Below are 21,913 nucleotides of genomic sequence, written 5' to 3'. Positions count from 1 at the left end.
GCATAAATTATTATTTTTTTTTTTCTAAATAGGATAAAATTGTGAAGAATTCAGAGATGTCTTTCATTTATTTAATTGTACAATAGCTGCTGGTAGTTTTATATCTATTATCATACGAGTCTGATGTCATGTGCCTTCAACTGCCTGTAAGACTGTAGCTGAATGAAATGTAGATTGATTTTTTTTCTGTGCTGTTTTTTCTCCCTTTCTCTTTTCCTTAACAGCGAGCTGCCTCATTCTCCTCAGAATCTTCTGGCCACTCTAAATTCCTCCCACAGCCGCAGCGTGATGCTCTCCTGGGTGCGCCCCTTTGATGGGAACAGCCCTGTTCTCTACTACATGGTTGAGCTCTCTGAGAACAGTGAGTAAAATCAAATATGTTTCAATCTCATGTTCTTAATTATTCAGCCTTCTTTCAGACTCACCTTTTACCAGAGCTACCAACAAAATATTACTGTTGTTTGCTAAATGAGAGACGGTGTGCACGCAAGGGAAGCCCTGGGTTTTACGCGCAGCTGTTCGCAAGAGTTAAACAAGAAAAAGAGGCCTGAGGTGGTGGAATTGCTATACAGGAAAGCCTTAGTTCCACCTCCAGCATTGCCAGCTAGAGCTGAGGCGCAACAGCTCATTCCTCAGTGCTTCTATTCGACGTCTGTAAAATAGCAATAGTCAGATTTTATTTCTTCCCATTGTTGTCTTCTGCTCTGGTTTCGTAGAGATCTTGATGCATTCAGAGCCTCAATTTCACCTCAAAAATGCAAGCAGGATGATGATAGAAGGAACTGATTGTCTGCAAGAGGAACAAACTTGGATGTCAATAGGAGCTACTATCTTATCTGTATATGGGTTCATATATTTTCTTCGCTTTCCCTAGGTTATCATTTTACACCCTTCTTTTAGGTAGGTGATTGAGGATGCTTAACTATAAGATATCCAAATATCTACCTTCGTGGGTTACAAACCTGGTCATTGTGAATTGCCACTTCTCACGGTTTTGTCATGCTGTATGTCTGGTCCTTTGTGGCTCTCGGTTTGCAAGGTTATTCAGGGACACTGCTAATGCCTCTTTAGAAGTTGATGGAAAGATGAGGTTATATGGAAATCTGTCACCTTGGCAATACTTTCTAATCTCTATCACCCTAGGAGCTGGAAATTCAAGCCTAACAATTGATTCTTGATGAAAAAATTAAGAGCATCACTTTTTCTGACATGTGGAAATTAGCCACTGCATAACTGAATGTGAAACAGTCCTGATTTCTGATTATCTAGAGAGTAGCATTTTGTTTTGCCACACAGAGAGCTTGAGATGAAACTTGATCTTCAGATCACATACAATGCTTTTTCTTTGCGGCTGGAGTGCATAACTTTTCAGATGTGGAGGTCCCAGAACTGATGATCTTGACATCTGTTAAGCAAAGTGCAGTTTTCTAATCCTAGCAGAAATCCCAAGTCATGCCCAGGACTACAGTCCTTAAAACAGTTCTTTTTGAGCAAAGACTCCTGATCTTTTTGTAACAAATGACTGAGAAAATTCAGTGTTCTGCACTCACACCCCCTCTCTACCTTTATATCACCACCTTCTTTTTTATTGTCACTCTTGTCTCCTTCCCCTCCTATCGACTACAGGCCAGTAACTGCCTTTTTGCTTTTCCTTACCTGTTCTTTCACCCAAGGACATTACCCTTGTGTTTGATGTTTCCCAGCAGCTTTGACAAAGACAAGCTAATAAACTCCCAGTCTGGGAACACGATGCGAAGGTACTAGAGCTGTATTTACATAGGGACAGCACAGAGCTGGCAGAACGTATGCACTTGGGTCCTGCGCTGGGCTGCATTGATTGGGAAGAGTCGCTAAAAGAGGAGGCAGCTCGCTCGGTGCCAGAAGTTTGAAAGGTCTTCGAGTGTCTTTATAGCAAGGATGCTTTGCAGTCATTCTAGTATAGGAATGGGGTAAATGTGCCATCATTTTGAAAATGCTATAATTCATTCACTGAAATTTGTAGAAGGCTCAGCAAAAATCAACAATAGTTCTCTAGAAATCATGCAGACAGTCCCTCAGAACTCCACAGGATCCTGTGAACCCTTGCTCACTCCATGATAGATCCAATAATTTTGGCTGATGGCATTGCAATCTACCACTGAGAGAGTCTCATTATTTCAAATCATAGGTGTATGTACTTCAGCAAGCTTGCAGCTGCAAATACACAGACTGGGACTGTTGTGAATTGAGCATCTTAACTCCCAGAAATATTCTAGATCTTGCTGTCTTTTCAGTTTTCATCTTTATCTTTCTTTACTTTGCTTTTATGTACAGTCTCTAAATGGTTACTCATAGAAGTAGCACAGGGAGGAATCCAAACCCTTGAATATTCCACTGTTCCTGTTCTCTCTCATTTCATATATTATTGCTCAACTTTACAGATGCCAACAGAATAGTGGAACAATGTCAACAATGACTTTGGTTTGGAAAGCTGACTTTAATGTCTGCATATTGTCACTGGCTTGTTTAGTTTTTTATTTTCTTGAAGTGTTTGGTTTTTAGTTATTTTGATCTCAGCAGTGTGTGGTTAGTATTTAGTTTCTACAGAGCTCCTACTCCTTTGGAAAACACCACCTTTCCTTTGTTCCCCCCCCATCCCAAGTGACGAAGCTGACATTTGATCTTGTGTAGGTATAGTTTTGTCCGATACAACTGTGCAGAATCTCTCTTTGCTTTTCAAAGAAAATTTCCTTTCAAGTTTTCTGTCGGTCCGGTTTGTGCCACAGAAAGAGCAACAGCCAAGGAGTCAGCGTACGCCCTCCGTCAGCTCATCTGCTTGTGCCTGTAGCTCTTTCAGCAGCAGTGCAATATGCAATAACATCCTAATCCCCGTTGCTTTCATACATGTAAAGGTTAGGGAGGGACATGAGAATTATGATTTATTTTCCAGTTAGCAAAGCTGCACAGGAGACTTTGTTCTTAGTCCTGTGGAGTTTTAATACATGGGGTTTGCTTCGCAGTTACAGGTGCCAAAACGTAGCCTAGTTTTGCTCCTTTTTTTAGCTGTTTTGCTTTGAATAATTTTCTAATAGCTTTAGGATCCATTGTACGTTTTGAAGCACGTACCATAAATGAATACATAATAACAGTATCTGTTTCAGAGAAATAGCTGAAGAGGGTTCAAAATAATGAGGGTAAATTTCAGGGGACTAATTACTAGCTGCATTAGAGAGAGGCGTGCCACTCCACCTGGCATGGATTAGAACTCCTTTTCATTAATATCAATTCAGTAAAGAGATATAAAAACCTTGTTTTAATTAGAGGAAAAAACAGTGGCAGATCGTGCACATAAATTGCTGGAAATATGAACGACTCTAGTCACCAAGTCACCTAGTTTTTAAAATTAATGTATTTGACACAACGCAGTGATTCTCAAATTACAAGTATTCACAGCAGACCGTGTCTGTGGGTGACTTGAGACATATGGCCTTAAACATTTGGGGGCAAATTTATAATCTAATTTGAAAAACACAGTTCCAGGGAAACACAGTCATTAAGTATTCCTGCCCACACAGAGCCAGGAATGTGAACCTTCATTTGAAATAGGATTTTCAAATAAATAGTACCATGCATTGCTGTCATTTGCACTAATATAATTTTTGGATGTTTCATGGCCTGTTTAACCCCTCTTGCGATATACCTAGAAATTCCGATGAAGTATCTTCATGGAGTTAGAAAAGGATACGCTTATTTTATTCCAAAGAGATTTAGATTTCGGGGATTAATCAAAAATTATTCTGAATAGTCTTTTATCTGAAGAAATTAGTTAATACTTAAAGAATTCTGCTGAGTACAATTAAGATAAAAGCCCATTTTTGTTTTATTGTATTCAGGGATATCTGTGCTGTGTGATGTAATGATATAACTCAGATTCATCACGTTGTACCAATGAAGACATAATAAAAGCTCCTATGAAAAGCATCTGTACATGCTTAACTTAAAGCCTATGAATTGTCATACTGAATTTGGTAGGAATATTCAAATGATAAAAACTGAACACATTGATAAAGCTTTGCAGAAATCGAAGTAAAACTATGTTGTTCATTACGTCTGTCACTCAGATCTATATATGATAGTGTTAAAAGATGCTTTTTCTCAGGCCGTTGGTAGACCTTGTTGAAGTCCTACCAAACAAAGGATGAACCATTTAATTTTTATTTGAACTTTTTGCAATATCATATTGTCATGAAGATTTGAAAGATGAATTTAGCAAGCTCCAGCAGTATGGCAAATTCCAATACTACTGTCTATGCAAAAACCCCTGGAGAAGGAAGGAGGTGGAAATGTACTCCAAACCTGCAAAAATCAGCTTTCTGCAATAGATCTAATCGGTAATATCAAATTAGAAATGATTTCTCAGGAACTTGCAGTTAATGCATGAATTGTAGGGTAGACAGGGAAATACAGAAGAAATGCCTCTTGGTGAGTAACCAGTGTTATTAAATATATCACAAGTGCATCCAAAACTTCTTGACAGAACAAAAGTAATTTCTAAAACCCCCTAAATCACACTGTAAACTGGATAGTAGCCTGTGAGATTCTTCGTTTCCAGTGAATTAACTTGGAGAGGCAATCAGAGTTAATTCAAAATACCCAATGTCCTTCAGACGATAGACAGCTAAACATGGAAGTTTTTCAGACAGTAGCAATTACAGTGGAAGAGCAAGCAAGCAAAGCCCAGAGTACAGCCTGGGCAGCTTAAGTTAAATGAAGGATTAGCTCAGCCTGTTCAATCTAACAGAGGCTTATTTAATAGTTTGACCTGGCAAGTCTTCTGTCACCATGGAGCTTCTCCAGGCTTCCTGGGATAGGCGAGTGACAGTCATCCCTGCAGGAGAAGAGAGTCGGTGTTGAAAATTTTATGGCACGTTTCCGATGTCAGAATTGCTCTTCTCTATGATAAAACAAGCTTCTGTACAACTCTGTGTTTTGTTGTGTATTTAAGGAGGGAGAACAGCCTTTTGAAATGTTTAGTTTATTGATTGTCCAAAAAAAGACTTGACATTTAAATTTTAAAGATACTCTGCACACTCACTGTATCCACTGCTCCATGAGCGAGCAAATCCTCCCCAAACTACTTTCCTTTACGAATCAGAGTGCCCAGGAGATGAATAGGCTTCGTTTGTATTAGTTTTCAGTTTAATCTCTCTTCCTGCCAGATCTTTTATCTTCCACCAGGAGAGGAAAAAGAATAAATAAAGTATTCTACAGATGCAGCATATAAACGGAGCAAAGCCCCAAGGTGTTGAAGAGATTAATAGGCCCTGCTGTTGAATCAAACTGCTCACTGCATTGAGCTGCTTGGGTTAAGCACTCTCAGGTGGTGTTTACACTAGCAGTAAACAAATGAAATGCTCTAGGAAATGGACCACTACCCAGGTAGCTCGTACGAGGGTATTTCACTCTCTTGTTGGTGTCTGCTCTTCCATTTTCCGCAGGAAGCTGCTTCAGGCCATGTGCTTAGCCATACCTTAACTTTGGCTTACCTTGATTTGTTACTGCGCAGGCTGGCTGTAACCAGGTGAACAGTTGTTTGTGAAGTCTCAAGAGAAGCTTGATCAAATTCAGAAGGAACTGGGGTGCAAAAACCTCCTAACCAATGTTTTTCTAGATAGCGTAGGTGTGCTTTGTCTAAGGTCTTTCTAAAAGACGTCCAACGTTCAGCTAAGATGAATTGCCATCAAGATCTTGCAGCCGAAGTGACTGTTGGTAAATCATCAACAACTGACGAGGACGGAACTTGACTGCTGTGCAAATCTCCCTTCCAGCATTCCCAGTATTCTGCTGTATCAGTTTTCCTGTTAAAAAAAGACTTTGTTCTCGGAAAGCCGTTACTGGAATAAATATATTTTGAGTAATTCAAAGATGCGGTGTTTATAGCCCAACTGGCATCACACCCTAGAGGACTTAAACTTGCTAAGGAATCTGCCAGAAAAGCACTAAATTAGTGGTTTACCTCGTGGTGTGAAGTTTAGCAGCCTTCCACATTTGGGACATCTCATCTTCATTTTCAGGCAGACGTCTAGGTGACCTGCCAGGAGCTGCAATGCACTTCTGATGAGCAACGTGCACAGATACGTTGCCAAAATCTACAGCTAGCTCCTCGGTAATTTCCAGAAGTGTTAGTAATTTTGAGCAGGGAGCATGAAAACAGCTGGTATTATTTAAAAACTGAACAAATCTTTAAATTGGCTGATTCCATTGCTGTACTGTTGCAACACAGACCAAATGTCACCTCTCCCTGACTATTTCAGTCATGACTTTGGGGAGAATATGTCACACCAGGCTATGAAGAAAAGAAGTCAGGATATTTAATTGTCAACATGTTTCATTTCTGACCTCTTTGAAAACTTGAAAATGTAATTTGGGCATCAGAGGAGCTCGGTATGTCAAGTATGTGAACTGACGACGAGGGTTTTATAGTGCTGCCAGGGCTGTTTATAATAGGGAATCTTCCTAGGAAATTATTAGACCGAATGCCATGTACTATCTCCAGAAAAAAACTTGCAGGCATGTAGAATCCGCAGCAGAAGCTTTCTCAGGTCTTACAGCAACGGGCTGATTTGGCAGAGGCAGTCATGCTTCTACACCTGCTTGCAGGCTGGGTAGGAAGATATTCCAAACTGACTGCGAATTTCATTACCGTCCTTCCACCAGAGCCACTCCTGGGTGTGGCGGTGTAATGGCCTGCCAAACAGATGGGTTGTGAAATACACAGCCCATCTGTCTTTATCATGCTTGTTTCCTCTTTTATTAAAATGTTAATGAATATAGTTTTTATTTATTATGCCATGACATGTGCAGCATCCCTTTCCAGGAGACAAATGTGTAATCTGCATAACCGTGTGGGCTGACAGGAAGGTTTCTTCTGCTGAAAAGAAACTTCTTCCCAAAGTTCCTCTGAGGAAAACAAGCATAAAGAGCTCTGAGCAGTCAGAGGCGTTTTCTCACTTCTGCAGGGCTTTTAACAAGCACTTCCATCTTTTTTCACATGTAAATTATTCCAACAGATTCTCCCTGGAAGGTTCATCTATCAAATCTTGACCCAAAGATGACCGGTGTCACTGTGAGCGGACTAACTCCAGCCCGAACCTACCAGTTTAGGGTGTGTGCGGTTAACCAGGTGGGAAAGGGCCGGTACAGCTCTGAGACCAGCAGGTACGGTAAAAATAAATAGCTGTGTACTAAACGTACAAGAACCTAGAATTACTGGGAAGAAAAAACTGCTGATTGTTTGTGAACGAATAAAATAAAGTTATCTTTTGCACCATAATCGGGGAATGGAGCGGTTAGCATTACCCAGGCCTCTGGAGAGTGCTCTGCAGCTGTCAGTAATTGGTGATAATGGCAATTAGGCGATGCAGGATATCAGCACACGATGGGAGAGGTGCCCTCATATTTCCAGAGTATCAGTTGAGCAGAATCTTGGAAATATTTTTTTTGCTCTTGTGCTAAGCCACGGCAGTTAGCCCGGGAAGGAGTACAGCGTTCGCCCAGTCGTTGCAGTGTCACTTCTGGAATTCACCCAGATGCGACATAGAAGGATGGCTTCATCAAATTTAGTTTCAAATGCATCCCCCCTTCTTCTGTGAACCAAAGCTTGCTGTGAGCTCGAATTGCAGAACAGCTGAACTCTAAATGGTTTTTTCAAAATGTAGGAGTTTGATATGAAAAATATTGAAAGAGCTGAAAGAAACAATTTGAAAGGAGCCACAGACACTGGACCTGAGCTCTAACTCATTCAGGCTTGTAATCTTTTTAAAGAGTTGTAGCAGCCTGGGTGATTCAGAGAGAATAAGGTTACCTCAGCTGTCTGTCTTGTTGCTTGCTTAACTGATTTCCTATTATGTTGATTTGTTGTAACTATTTCATGCATGTCTTCAGCAGTGTGATCAGCCTTATATATTTCTCTCTAGTCATCAGACTTTGATAAAAGAAACCGGTTCACATGGAGTGGTTACATGAAATGGAAACGTTATCTGTCATTTATTTCAACACCCACCTCCATCACGTTCTTTTGTACTTAGGTTGATGCTACCTGAGGAGCCCCCCAGTGCCCCACCTAAAAACATAGTGGCCAGTGGGCGCACCAATCAGTCTATCATGGTCCAGTGGCAACCTCCTCCCGAGAGTGAACATAATGGAGTTCTTCATGGGTACATCCTAAGGTAAGTAATTTCCTAACCTGGAAAGTCTGGAGGTAGATCCGTGTGTGCATGAGGGAATTCAGAATGGTGTGACTTAAAAGTGTATTAAAAACTATTTCTAATTCCATTAAATATATTAGTTATTATTTGCAAATGCTGTGGCTGCCCTGGTTTCTTACAGATGCGAAAACACCTCTGTTCAAGTGGCCACAAGGGTGCAGGCACTTAAATTCTAGCCTGTCTAGACTAGAGAGTCAGTGAGCTGGGGTCTCTGTTAGCTACTCCGAATGGCCTGCCTAAGTGGACTGGCTCCCGATGGAGACTCTCAACCTCCAGATAGATTTTTTCCATTTTCAAAGTGAAGTGAAGCACCAAGTACTAAAAGTGTTCACATGGGAAGTTGGTACAGTGCAGCCTATGCATTGCAGATGTATATTTGCTTATTCCAATCTCAGCTTCCTGCTAGAAAGGTTAATTACATTTATCAAAGACACAACAGGGCTCCTGCGCTATGGAAGAGCAAGAATAGATTCAATAAACTTCAGGTTTGTGCCAAACAAAATGGAAAGAGGGAATGACAGGTCAGATGCTCCATGGCAGACCTTGATTTGGTTTTGAAAATCAGTCAGTTGAGTAAGATTCTTTCAGCCCCATCTGTATTTATTAATGAGAAACAGATTCAGGCAGGTAGCTGGGATTCCTGGATACATCCAGTCTTTCTGCTTACACAGGATTTATTGTGTTGGAAAGGGTGTTGCCACACTGAGAGACTTTGCAGAGCATTTCCCTTTTGCAATTTTTTGGGACTCAGTTATTCACTCCTACCCAATTCAGCTACAGCTTACTTGCTCATTTGGCACCCTACGTATCCTGCGGTGCTAGCAGCCAGCTAAGGCCGCACCTTTAGTAAGGGAGGCATTATCTAAATTAGAGTTTTTGTGGGAAACTCCCAAGCCTTGCCCCACCGCTGACATATTTCCAAGTGATGGTTACAGCCTATTATAGGCAGGCTGCTGACATTTTTAATACAGTGTCCTCCAGACCTGCTAAAAGATAACTAAATGCTACGGTTTAAATGCCAACATCCTGTTCATGCTGTGCTCCTACGTTCGCTGGCATGGATGGAAATGCTTTTGTGATGTTAAGAGTGTTGGTGAGCTCCCAAAATAGTGCTGGAAAGTTCCTTCTCTCTGCAGGCAGAGTTGAAGTCTGTTAATCTCCCTGTCACCTGCACAGAGCCTATAACGGTGGTGAGCCACTTGTGCAAGTGCCTGCAGTTTTAAGAGCTGGACTCAGTTTGAAAGCTGTGCCAGTCAGCAGTGACAGGGCGGAAAAGGTGCTTTAACTTCTGCCTGTAGCTAGAATCTTGTCATGAGACTTGGGTACCTATTTGCACAGGGTACAAGTGTTGCTTGTACAGTTCCTTCCTTCAAACTGCTCTACTCGATGACAGGATTAATTCCTTAGCTATTCCTAGTGAGTCTTACCCAGTCTCAGCATTAAGTCCTCTGAGAAAGCAATCCCATAGCCTCCTACTTACTTCTGGCAGTCTGTTCTGTTTTGTCCATATAGCGTTTTCAATAATGTTTAACTTAAGTATTTTCTAAAAGATCTATCAGCATAATTGATCCCCGTCCTCACTATAACATCTCTTCCCATTTTAACAGAGAGTGATCATAGTTATTATGCTCAATCTGTGAACATTTTTGATGTCTACATGCTTTGTCTTGACTGCAGAGCAGAGAAACCATTTATTCGACAGGAATTTAAGATTATCCTATAAAAGCACAACTGTCCCAGGTAATAAACCAGGCTGTTCTTCCAAGTCAAACTGTGTGGTCACAGCAACGTGCACTGAAGAAAAGTCTTCCTGCACTGGTTTCTGTAGAATTAGGGTATAACAAGATGAAAACCACCGTGCATCCCAGAGACCCAATGCTCAAGACATGCAAGATGCTAAATCGATGGAACACCTGATCTTTAAAAGTGCAGTTGCACTGCACAAGTCATATGGAGTATACGTCAAAGCCCATGGTGAGAAAAATCATGAAGACATGACATTTCTGAACTGGCCTCCTTCCTCTGCCCTTTTTCTCACCGGCAGTATTGCATTTAGAGGACTGCCATGCTAACAGCATAATAGATTAAGTCACAGGAGCACTCTACACCTCTGCTAGGTGTGCGACAAAACATTGCTGCACAAAGAATTGACTTTGCCAGGAAGCATACACCCTTCACAGGAGACAAAAGAAAGAAAAGAGTAGGTATCGCATAAAGTAGATAAGATCAAGACATTCAGTAAACTCAGCTGAGGGCTGATATTTCTTTATTTCCATTTGTATTTCATAAATGGAATCGCACCACGGTAGCATTACAAATATTAAGTATGCCAACATATGGGCAGGCAAGCAGCTCCTCAGCAGAAAATAGAGGGGTTGTCAGTGATTAAGAACTGATCTCTTTATAAGACGACTTTAGAACAAAATCTATGGCTGAAATACACAAAGTTGTCTAGTCGTAGGAATTGCACCGATTTAACTTGGACGAATTTAAAATCAGACTGTAAGACGTCAATGAAATTGTTCTGTGTCAATAAGCTTTTGGTGGTTACTCTGAAGCAAAAGATGAGTAAGTGTATAAAAGCTGTGTGGTGAATAAAAATACAGATGTTTCCATATTTGTCTTTTTCATGGCATGGTAATGCCTTGTGCCCCTTACTTGGCCTGTTTTTCTGATTTTTTTTGTCGATTAGCATATTGTAAGCATCCATTGTACCATTTTCCTAAAGGAAGGAAAACAAACAGTATTATTCACATTCACAGATTTGCAAAGTCTGTTTGTTTTCTACAATTTAGTTCTTCTCCATAGTTTCTTGGCCTAAAGAGACACATCAAAGGGGCTCTGTTTTCTGCAATCCAGTTTTTACGTGGGAAGATATATTCAGTGTTTCAGCTTCTCATGTCTCAGCAGAAAGTTTGTCGGGATGTTTACCACTCATCCGTATTTGGTACAGCCCCTCTCCTGGAATTCCAATGCTTAACCAGTCCTTCAGTCTCAACTATATTCCATCCTTATTTTACTCATTCTGTGAAGTAAATCCCGGTGGAAGCCAGAGATGGCAACGCCTGAGACTCTAGAAGGTCGGAGCCCTCTCAATTCTTCCTTTGCAGACTTCAGAGGAGAAGGAAAAAAACATTTCTCAAGCTGATTTACAGCAGCACCCTGATAAAAATCACATCTGGGCTATTTTTTCTACTAAATCACAGCTTTTACTAGACAAGCCACATTTAAAAAGCTGTAATTTTTCTGCAACCGTAAAACAGGATAAAATACCCGTTTTGTTTAGCCCTGAGCATGTAATCTCGGTGAGATCAGATTATAAATACTATAGCAGTCAAACGCGATATGGTCTTATCAGGAGTTACTCTGTTCTTTCTGATTATTTTTCATTATGTTTTGTATAATTCTGCTGTAAAAGTTTGCATATCGCCTCTTCACAAAGGAAGCTATTTTACTAGCCAGGATATTTGCTGTAATTGATACCATCTAATTAACTAGCGAATTTTTCTTCCCATATGGTAGGTATCGCCTGGCCGGCCTCCCTGGAGAATACCAGTATAAGAACATCACCAGTGCAGAAATTAACTACTGCTTAGTGAAAGACCTGATCATTTGGACCCAGTATGAAATCCAGGTGGCATCTTACAATGGAGCGGGGCTGGGAGTGTTCAGCAGACCCGTGACAGAGTACACTTTACAGGGAGGTGAGCAAATTGGACCAATATATCCTTTATAGTTACCGTTTATAGCACAGTTTCATAAGGAGGAGATGCACTCCCTGATAGTTCCACCTAACAACTTGTAAAATGAATGGTCATTTCGGCCAAATTTGATAGACAGCTTGGGGGAGGAAACATCTACAAATTTCGAATGCCTAAGTAGAGACAAGACGAGACTCTGCTGCTATCTCTGTTATAGAAAAAGCTGTGAGTGAATTCAAAAATTATCTATTTTTCTTGACCCTCGTGATGACATGTTACCACATTTGCAGGTCAGAGTTGACCGCAGCATAAGTGATAAATAGAAATGCTGAAGAGGGTTGGGGTCCCACGGAATGGATTTATAGGACGTGTGACAGGCAGGGGCTGAGGTTACTCTGCCAGGAGAGTCAGAGAGAATACGGCAGGGAATTGGGTTTATCGTGGTCGAGATATGCAATATGCTGCATATGCAGTATAGGAGACAAAAGTTGAGTAAACCAGCTGCGTTACTCCTGATAATCACAGAATACCTTGTTTTAGAAATGTGGAATAAATTGTGAGGAAACTGTAGGGAGAGAAATACAGCCTGTGGAGAAAGTGTGTTTTGTAGCATTTGAGGAATGTGCAGACATTTGCAAAGAGGAAGATAAAATGATCTTTAAAGCCCTGATTTTTATGCTACAGCTCCTCCACACCTTTCTGGTAAGTGCTTTAAGAAGAGTATAAATTACATCAACAAAAGGATATGTAATTACTTTTTACAACCAGTGTAAGGCATGTTTACACCTCTGGATTGGTATAAAAATCCGTAGCATAATTAAGTACCAGGCCCTTAAAGCTTTCATATATTCCCATAATTGCAGGGTTGTGCTGGATTCTGAGCACTGGACAGTACATGTTCTCTACTTTATTGGTCATAAAACAATTAAGCTATTTTAAAAACTCGCAGATTTACAATACATCAGTTAATTTACAATCAGTGAAGAATATGTAGTTGTTTGTTAATTGTTACTAGGAGTACATTATAACATGATTAGATACAGTTTGAGGAGTAGAGAGATCTTTAAGAAAAGATTATTCATGTGCAACGCTGATTAACCACAACAATTAAAGAAGGAAGCTATCTATATTTTGTCTTAGGGCATGTAAAGTCTCACAGTTTAGAGGAGTCTAGACACACTCAACCTCTTTCTAGAAGTATTTATAGCAGACCTTGAAATGTTTTTCGTAAAGTCTTCTCCTTGCAGCCAGGATTAATGTTTTGTATCCCACTAAAGACCAGATCTCTGCTGAGAATTGGTTTGCACACAGAATTTGAATCTCTTCTGTGAATACGCTTGTAATTCATTACTTTGTTTATTTGCACATTTTAAGCTATCATAGCACCTTAACGTTCCATCTATTACGACTCAGGTTTGGACTTCACACTTTTTTTCTTAAACCCTGCAACTGACTCTAATTTCCCTTGATATTATGTGCCGTTATTATCCTCCTTTATTGATTGGCTGTCTGTTGTCATTTATAAGGATATAAATCCTCTGTTATAAATTAAGTGTAGTCAGTTCTGCATTCATATTAGTCAGCAAGAGTGTTTAGACTGCAAGACAACCTGCAATGGCCTGTTTGTCTTTACGTAGTTCCTAAATGCTCAGTGGTGGGTAGACATAGAAGAAAAACTGGATGTTTCTTATTTATTTTATATCAGTATTTAATAATAGCAGTAAATGACTACTTCACAGATGCTATCATCTCCTAATGAATGCCTTGCTGGGTTTCTGTGCAAATCACCAAAGGTATACGGTCTGTTCTAAAAAGAGTTTGAAGCCTTTTTACATGTAGAGTTGAAAAGGGAGACTGGTTGGTATCGGTATCATTTGAAACTGGATTAATATCAAGTCTCCTTATGTAATGCGCTACTGTCTGAAACTCTGCTCCTTTACCTTTCAAGTAGTTGGGAAGTGACAGGAAAAGCCAGTGGCTGTTTCTTGCTCCAGAATGTCCTTCCTAAACCGAACCAGCAGGAGTAAGGAAAAAGCCATGTGTAAAACTGCCTTGTAAATCATATTCTGATTTTAATATGAGCGGAGATAAATGTCAAAGACACACACTCCCATCCATCCCCCTCTCCTACTACCACCACCGCCACCTCTATTCTGACGTGCGTTAAATGATGTGAGCTATGCTGGCAAGAACCTGTCTGTCTGCGGATAAAAAATACCTGAAACACCTCATATTAATCAAGCGTGCTGTGCAGTCGCAGCCTGGCAGGAAATGAACACTGGGAGCAGATCAGCCCATTGGCAGCAGCAGATCAGCACATTGGCGTCTTTGTCATAGGGAATATTGACTGGCCATATAAGCTGTGGATTTATACCAGAACCTAGTCTATTAATCCCTTATTAGTCCTCTGGCATTGCTTTAGCCACTGATAACTAATCAGCTACTCAAAGCTCTTCGAAAATCACCAACTTTGAGAACGTAGCCAAACTCGCAAGATGCTGAAAGATCTAAACTTGTAGAGAAACTGGCACCTAACGTCAGTTAGATAAAATGTCAGAAAGACTTACTGGCAAAGCACTGAACATCCTAGCACTAGGGTCAGACAGTTTGACTGTCTCTAAATCTTGAAAGTCTTTTCAGAGTGATATTCAGCCTAAGCCTTTGATGCTCTGTATATATAGGTCTGTCTTCATCAGAGTTTCTCCAGCTGTTCCTTACTTTGATGTTACTTTTCACAGGGATTTGTGCCAGCCTTCTGCATAGGGCAATTTTTACTTATCTAAACAGTGTCCTGCAGGACTTTTCATTGCCATATGAAAAACTGAAGTTTCCCAATACCTTTTCATATAAGAATAGCTTTGTGAGATGTATAGACGTCTTTCTGGTTGGTGATGATGTTGTCTCTGCTCTGTACTATTGGACGTGTTTACCTTTTCCTGCAGGTTGATTTGAGAAAGCAGAAGCTTCCATCCTTGACTTTGGGTCTGTCCCTTTTATCTCACTAGCATGAATACTTCTGAACTTCTCTCTCTTTGAAAAACTCCCACCGCTCCTTAGCTATAGACAAGGCAAGGTTTATATAAATGGAGACATAGCTTTCGTTAGGCTCTTTGCATTGACATTAACCCACTTTTGTTTCTACTTTAAGTGCTATGTCTTTCTTTTGATGCATACCCCAAAGGCCAGTCTTATGTCCTAAAGTACATAGGTCTCCACACATAGTTTGATATTGTTTTATTTTCCCTTCTGTGCTGTGCATGGACACCTTGAAAGGCCAGGAAAGTCTGAATAAAAGAGTGAAAGTCCGAATAAAAGAGTGGGAGAGTCACCAGACTAGTGAGTCTTGATGGTGTGGAAAGAAGGATAAAAGCCAGATGAGTCGGTTCAGCCAGATCCAAAGCAGTTTCTTCCTCAGGCAGTAGGAGGTGAATCAGAGAAATTTATAAGACTGAGACAGAAGAGCTAGAGAAAACCCAGTTAACTGGAAGCTTCCTACTCTATGTGGGAAATAATCTTGTAAAAGGAATCTCTGAATAAGGAGTGTCCTCTGCAACCATTCAATTTTATCTCAGTGAAAAGAGATTTCCCTTAGTTTTCCCTTAGGCTTTCTTGGCAAAAACGTCTTAAAGATCTTCGTTCGCTTCCTTTGGGGAACCTACCAACAGCCTTGGACCATCCCTGGCCATTTTGGGCCCAGCTGCTCCTATGAAGAAGCAGGTTGGAGTTGTAGTGGCTGGATTTTGTATCTCTCAGTTTTATCACTGTCAAGTGTCATTTGCCATCTACTGCTTTTTTTTTTTTTCCCTAATGATTTCACAAAGGTTGTGAAATTAGCAGTTGTCTCGGTGAGGCCCCTGGCCCCCGGCTCTTAATAAAGAAGTAAAATCTTGCCTTTGTGAGAGGCATGCAAGAAAGGGAGAAGGCATTTCCCAGCTGCAAGAAGCAAACCTCCTCAGTTAGTGCCAAATCTCACATTACTGAATTTCAAATATTGGCATGTACGGAATCGCAGAGACCGCTTTTTCCATGCACCTGCTGCGGTTCATAGCACAGCAAAGGATGTCAGCCGGGAGCGCAGGGGAATTCGCAGGAGGAATCGTGTGCTTCCGCGGCAGACTCTCCCCCCCGCTCCCCTGGGGACGTGCAGCTTAGCGCCTCAAGCCAGGGCGTTAAAGGAACGACCAAACCTTCTCATAGAGAAGAACCTGCAGTTCCCCGGGCCTGCCTTATTGAGACACGGAAGCTGCCACCGCAAAGGTCAGGAGCTCTGGAGGAGTAGGAGACTTTCCTACAAGCCTCTGTTGAAGATCTGTATTTAAGACCAGTAGTCTGGCTGTCAGAATCTCTGCGGGGTTTACATGTTATTTGCACATAGCTAGAGACAGAATAATTACATGTACACATGCTTAACCTTAATGCCTTCTCTTCTCTCAATTATCTCGTCAGCAAAACCCTTTTAATGGCTTTTATCTAGAGTGCTTCCATGACCTTTTCTACTTAGAATGCTGTGCATTAACTTGCAGTCCCGGGGGCTGAGCTCTTAACAGATTTCCAACCACGTGAACTTTATTGGGAAGAAAGTAACAGTTGGTTTTGTCTGACCAATTTGATCTGCAATTCTGAGATGACTCCCAGATGGGTCTCTGCTGTGAGATGGTTTAGGAATACTTGCAAACATGATGAAGAGCAGGTTTAAAAACTGAGCATGTAAATACTTGGGGATTACTCTTGAAACACCTATTTGACATTGGTAGCTTCTGTACTGCTTGACAACAAGAAACTTGTAGGAAGAGGATAGATATCTACCACTAAATTAGAAAATCTTTTCTGTGGACAGTCGCAGTGTCAGTAAGTTACTAACCATGATCTTGGAAAAGTATTTGAGTTTTGAAGTGACCAGAAGGTCAATTCTGATTTAGCTTCTGTCAAACTTCTTTTCTTTTTTAAATGCAAAACTGTTCAGATACCCAAGGAAGCCTTTAATATCAGGACATAAAAGGAGAACTTCATACTGGCACTTTGAAGTAAATTGGAGATTATGATGCCAATATTTTACTGATTAAAAGTATAAAAATGTATTATATTATGTCTTCTGCAGTATAATTAAACTTATGCATATCAGATGGACCACGTTCTTTCCATCTTTTAAATGCATTCATTGAGATGCAGATGTTGATTTTTCAATAAAGATGTCCAAAGAGGAATTGTAACGTAAGGAAAATGTAATGTTTTCTGTTCATAATTTTTACCATTTTTCTTCTTGTAGCAGGTACTTTTTGTGCTATGTTGGTTTATTCCTGTTTCAGGAAATTATCTCCTAATGAAAGAAAAATATTTCCCTTTTTAAAAGCAATAACGAATGCATTTGGTTATCCACATTTCTAAAACTGTAGTAAACCTATCCTCAAGTGCTTGCCTGAGCTTTTTTGAGGACTGTAAGGACTACGAATGCAAACTTGAAGCTTGCTGATGCAGGTTTTTTCCTCTCTTAAAAAATTTGCAATATTTTGAATTGTATCTCAAAGACTCATCAGACCCTTAGAATAAAATCCTTGTGATACTGAAATCACTGGAAATTTGCTATTCATTGTACAGCATCCATGGAATCCTCCTCTAAAGAAAATAACGCCCACAGAAATGAAGCAGCAGTGTGCATGCTAATCTGTGTTTCAGCAAAATGATAAAGGCAGTGGGAGTGTCCTGCTGGGAGCGGAGGTACTGTCAGCTCTCGGGTCACCTCTCTCTTTCTTACGCTCTGGGAAAAACAGGCTCTTCCTACCACTGCCAAAGTCCTGCATTTCTTCAAGTGTGGCTGTCAGTGGGCAGCACATGGGTTACGTATAGATTTTCTGTACAATAATTGTGTTACAGAATCAACCTAGCGCAAATAAATAGAGTTGTAATGTAGCAGTTCAACAGAAGGAAGAGGAATGAGTGGAGAGGATGATGCTCAGCTGATTTAGCCTTCCTGACAGAAGGAGATTAATCTTTCAAGGATATCCAGGTGACTTTCTGATAACAAACTAACTTGAAGGCTTCTAACACAACTTCCTTCTGCAATAACAAATCTCTGGCAGTTACAACATGTGAATATGCAAATATGCAGGAAAGCAAGAATTTTGATTTTTTAAAAAAATCTTATTCACGTTAACCATTAATTATACTAAGTATTGCACACAAAAGCAAATTGAAATACATCTTGTGGCTCTCATAATAAACAGTTTCGTCAAAGAATATGAGTAAGGAAAAATACATTTAGTAGGGGAATGTAGCCAAAGCAGCTTGTTATGACTGTAGAGTGATTTTAATATATATGACTGTATATCAGGATGATTTGGTGAATCTCTTAACTACAAAAACTTTATGATGTCTACAGGTCATTAAGATAATATTATAACCTACCAAAAGCATACGGGGAATTATCGTACATGGCAGGAAGTAGGACCCAGATTCTAATGAAAATTTAGAGTAGTATCAGATAAATTCTGGTTTTAGAACTCAATAATTATGCATAGTTCATAAATTGTGACATCGGGTTTTAAATTAGGGCAAGAAAATTCCGAGTAATATGCAGTTTCTGAAGTTAAAGAAATGTGCAGAGCTAAATTTGCAAGCCATGGTAGACATCAGGGAGTTTTAGTGTGACATGGCAGGAAAGTGGATGCTCTTGTCGCTTCAAAGCTGACACCTTTGAGCGTTTCTCCATTTTTCTGTGCTGATGTTTCTAGGTTGTGGGTGTCTTTGATAAGTGTACTGTCCTAGCTCTGTTGGCTGCAGTCTCACTATAGCTTGTACGTGAGTTAAGAATAATGCCCCTTTACGTCTCTTTCAAACAAACGTAGCTTTCGGTGGAAAAAGGGGCATTTTTACATTTTTGAACTTAATGTCTTGATTTCTTCTCCATACAAAGACTCATCTTCCAAAAGTACTTTGAAGCTTTAAAAGTTTGTGACCTGTTTTTGAAAAGTATGGAGCAAACCACCATTTCTCAGTGGGAATTGTGGATACTTTTCAGAAGCATAGGTCATCGGGTTTTGGTAGAAATTTTCCCTTGGAAGAAGAAGGAACAAAGCTTCCCGGGCTTCAAAACCACTTGTGTATAGTTCCTCTTTCGTAGAATACAAATGCACGTGACTGTCAATAGTAATATTTTTGCAGCTTTATTAAACTTCTTTTCTAGGAATCAAAGGGTATTAGTCCATTTTTTATACTCGAATAGCAGTCGTTTTCTTAAACTTACTATAAGCTTGGTAATTTCAGAAAAATAGACCTGTCTGTTAGTATCCTTTCCTCTGAGAACTATAGAAATGACATCCTAAAGCAATATGTTGAAGAAATTGCCTGGAAGGTATTTAAAGAGACATTATATTAAATGGCAAAATATTCAGGTGTTATCTTTTGTTATTTGAAGGCAGTATGCCTTTATGTTCCATGCTTTCTTTTGTATTGAGAAAACATCTGTCTAATTAAATACTTGGCATAAAATGTTTATGCAACTTTTAGTAGATTAGAGGATGTATTGGCTCAGAATATATATAATCAATTCAATATACTTGCATGAATATCATATCAAGATAAAACGAAAACATCTCCAATTCCCAAGAAAAATCTTTATTGCATGTGATATGACTGGTCCTAATTCTTTAAGCAGCAGTAAATAATAAACAGATGCTGTCGCCAGATTATAATTCACAATTAGAGTTTTAATTGTGCGAACTCCATGTTTGCTTGTCTGATCTGGGGAATTGTGCGGTATTAAAAGACTCAAGAAATTTTGTTCTGAAACTGTTCATTCTCTGTGCAGTCATGGATAATTGAAAGAGACGGGTTCACCTATCATTACCTAGCTTCTGTCTCAAGTCTTTATGAGAAACTCATCTGTGGAATAATAAGCTACAGAGATCATTTCATCCCCTCCCCTTGAAAGAATCCCCAACACAGAATGAGAAATTAACCCAGTTATCCTTCTTTCCAAACCATTGCTGGTTACCATTTCACAAGAAGTGCATCCTTTTCTCCAGGTTGTTATTACTTTGTGACTCATCAGTGGCAGTGAAGAGCTTTTCTCTTTTGTCCCCTCATCCCTCCTCCGCTCTGTTTTATTTTGTTTCCCTCCCTGCTGACTGGGAGCAGTGCCTACAGCTCCACCGCAGAATGTGCAAGTCGAAGCCGTGAACTCCACAACCATCCAGTTCCTCTGGAACCCTCCACCCCAACAGTTCATCAATGGTATTAACCAAGGATACAAAGTAAGTAGGAACAAGATTTCTGTGCCTTCAAATAACATTTGCCTTAGCAGTCCTGGTATATAACAATTAGAAGTTGAATCTCATAATCTCTGAATCTCCAAAGTGACTATATATTTTCAGGGGTATCTTACATGAGTAAAATGAAGAGAGAAGTGAGCAGTTGTTGCTCCTAATTTGCTAATTTACGTTCTGAAAAGGGAATATCTTGTAAGCTAGAAGTCCTAATACCTTTGTCATTTACCTGGAGAGTTTCCAAAGCCAAAAAGCAGTTCAATGTCAAACAGTTTAGAAAGTCGGCACAGGAGATATGTCGAGATATGTACCACTGAAAATCAACCTTGAGATTCCTATTTACTCTAATGCAAAATTCCCACTCTAATGCAAAATTCCCATTCATTTCATTAGGAACCAAGACATCACACTAAATATTTGCCTTAACTTTCCCACTGTGATGATTTGGGAGATATAAGAATGTAAAATTTATTAATCATGCTTGATGACACGGAGTTAGCATGATAAGTCCCCGTTGATGGGGCAACTGGCAATATCTATTACAGGACGCAGAGTAGAGAGTGCTTAACAGAGCACTTGTTGGTACTTTGACCAGCGGAGAGTATGCTAAGAAGGTAGCTGGAGTGGTTTATTTCTGTCTCAGAAAGGACTGCTTAATAGAAGCTCCTTCAACGGTTCAGCGGTGGGGGCATAATAAACGAAGGGTTTAAAAACATTCACGGAAAGAACAAAAAAAAGGAAATCTCGTAGGAATCGCCGAGCAGGAAAAGGGAAGATGGGTATCTTTCAGGAGCAGGGAGGAGGAAGGTTGATTTAGGTGCTGGGTGAGCTGAGAAGGATGTGTAGTTCAGAAGACAAGCTGTGAATTGAGGCATTGTAGGTGGATTTTAGAAGTTTTGCAAGACTTGATCCTTCTCTAAGAATTTCCCAAAGTGATGGAGAAACTGAGACAGAGGTATGCATGGGAGTTTTAGTATTTTTCCCATCTATATATTTCTCATAAAAACAGTGATGGTTTCAGAATCCCGCTGCTGAAGTACTATATACGTGTAGACGGGTATGTCTGTTTTTCCCAGAGACAGAATCAGCTCTGAAGACTAGGTGACTGACAGGACGGCAAGAGTGTATCCTGAAACCTCAATACCGAAGTAGTACTTGGCTTCTGTTCAGGCTCTGGAGAATAAAAGCACTTTTTGGGCTCAGTGGACTGCAATGCACTATAATTTTCTGGTGCAAGTCCAAGCATGGTGAGCTCAGCCAGATTTGCAAAAGTCATATTTCAGATTTTTATTCTTTATTTTACTTAAACAGAGTTTCAGTCTAAAGATCCTTAGTCTCATCGCATAGCTACTTTTAATTTACGTTTCAGTTTCTTTAGCAATGGTATAAAATAACTAAAATTGTAATTTATATCTGTCAGTGGTCAGTGAAAACTTTTGAAATGATCAAAATTTCTTTTTCCTTGGATTTCTTTGATTGCAGTAGACTGCAACAGCTTTACCATTCCTGTTTCTCATAGGAATTGTGAATTACACACAAAGACTGTGTGAGAACGTTTCTGTCAGTTACTTCTTTTGCATAGTTTTTTGTATGATTTATAAATTACAAGTAGTCAAAGCTAGGCCTTTGCTTTTCTGAAGGATTAAACACATTTTTTCTTTTAACTGATGGGATCGTTCACCTTTATTTTCTGCACATGTCTCCT

The 21,913-nt window shown here is 39.9% G+C and overlaps 1 protein-coding gene across 1 annotated transcript in view; it reads left to right on the top strand.

The window, feature by feature from the left end:
- SDK1 (sidekick cell adhesion molecule 1) overlaps positions 1 to 21,913 on the top strand; it is a 430,085-nt gene that overhangs the window by 301,034 nt on the left and 107,138 nt on the right. Inside the window, exons 15-19 of the mRNA XM_075515084.1 lie at positions 225 to 361; positions 7,050 to 7,197; positions 8,067 to 8,207; positions 11,769 to 11,950; positions 20,081 to 20,196. Coding sequence (XP_075371199.1) covers positions 225 to 361; positions 7,050 to 7,197; positions 8,067 to 8,207; positions 11,769 to 11,950; positions 20,081 to 20,196 — 724 coding nt within the window. The remainder of the gene's footprint in view (positions 1 to 224; positions 362 to 7,049; positions 7,198 to 8,066; positions 8,208 to 11,768; positions 11,951 to 20,080; positions 20,197 to 21,913) is intronic.

Source organism: Mycteria americana, chromosome 12 (genome assembly GCF_035582795.1).
Source record: "Mycteria americana isolate JAX WOST 10 ecotype Jacksonville Zoo and Gardens chromosome 12, USCA_MyAme_1.0, whole genome shotgun sequence".
NCBI lineage: Eukaryota > Metazoa > Chordata > Aves > Ciconiiformes > Ciconiidae > Mycteria > Mycteria americana.
Note: the sequence above shows the minus strand (reverse complement) of the source record. Positions and strands in the feature narration are given on the sequence as shown.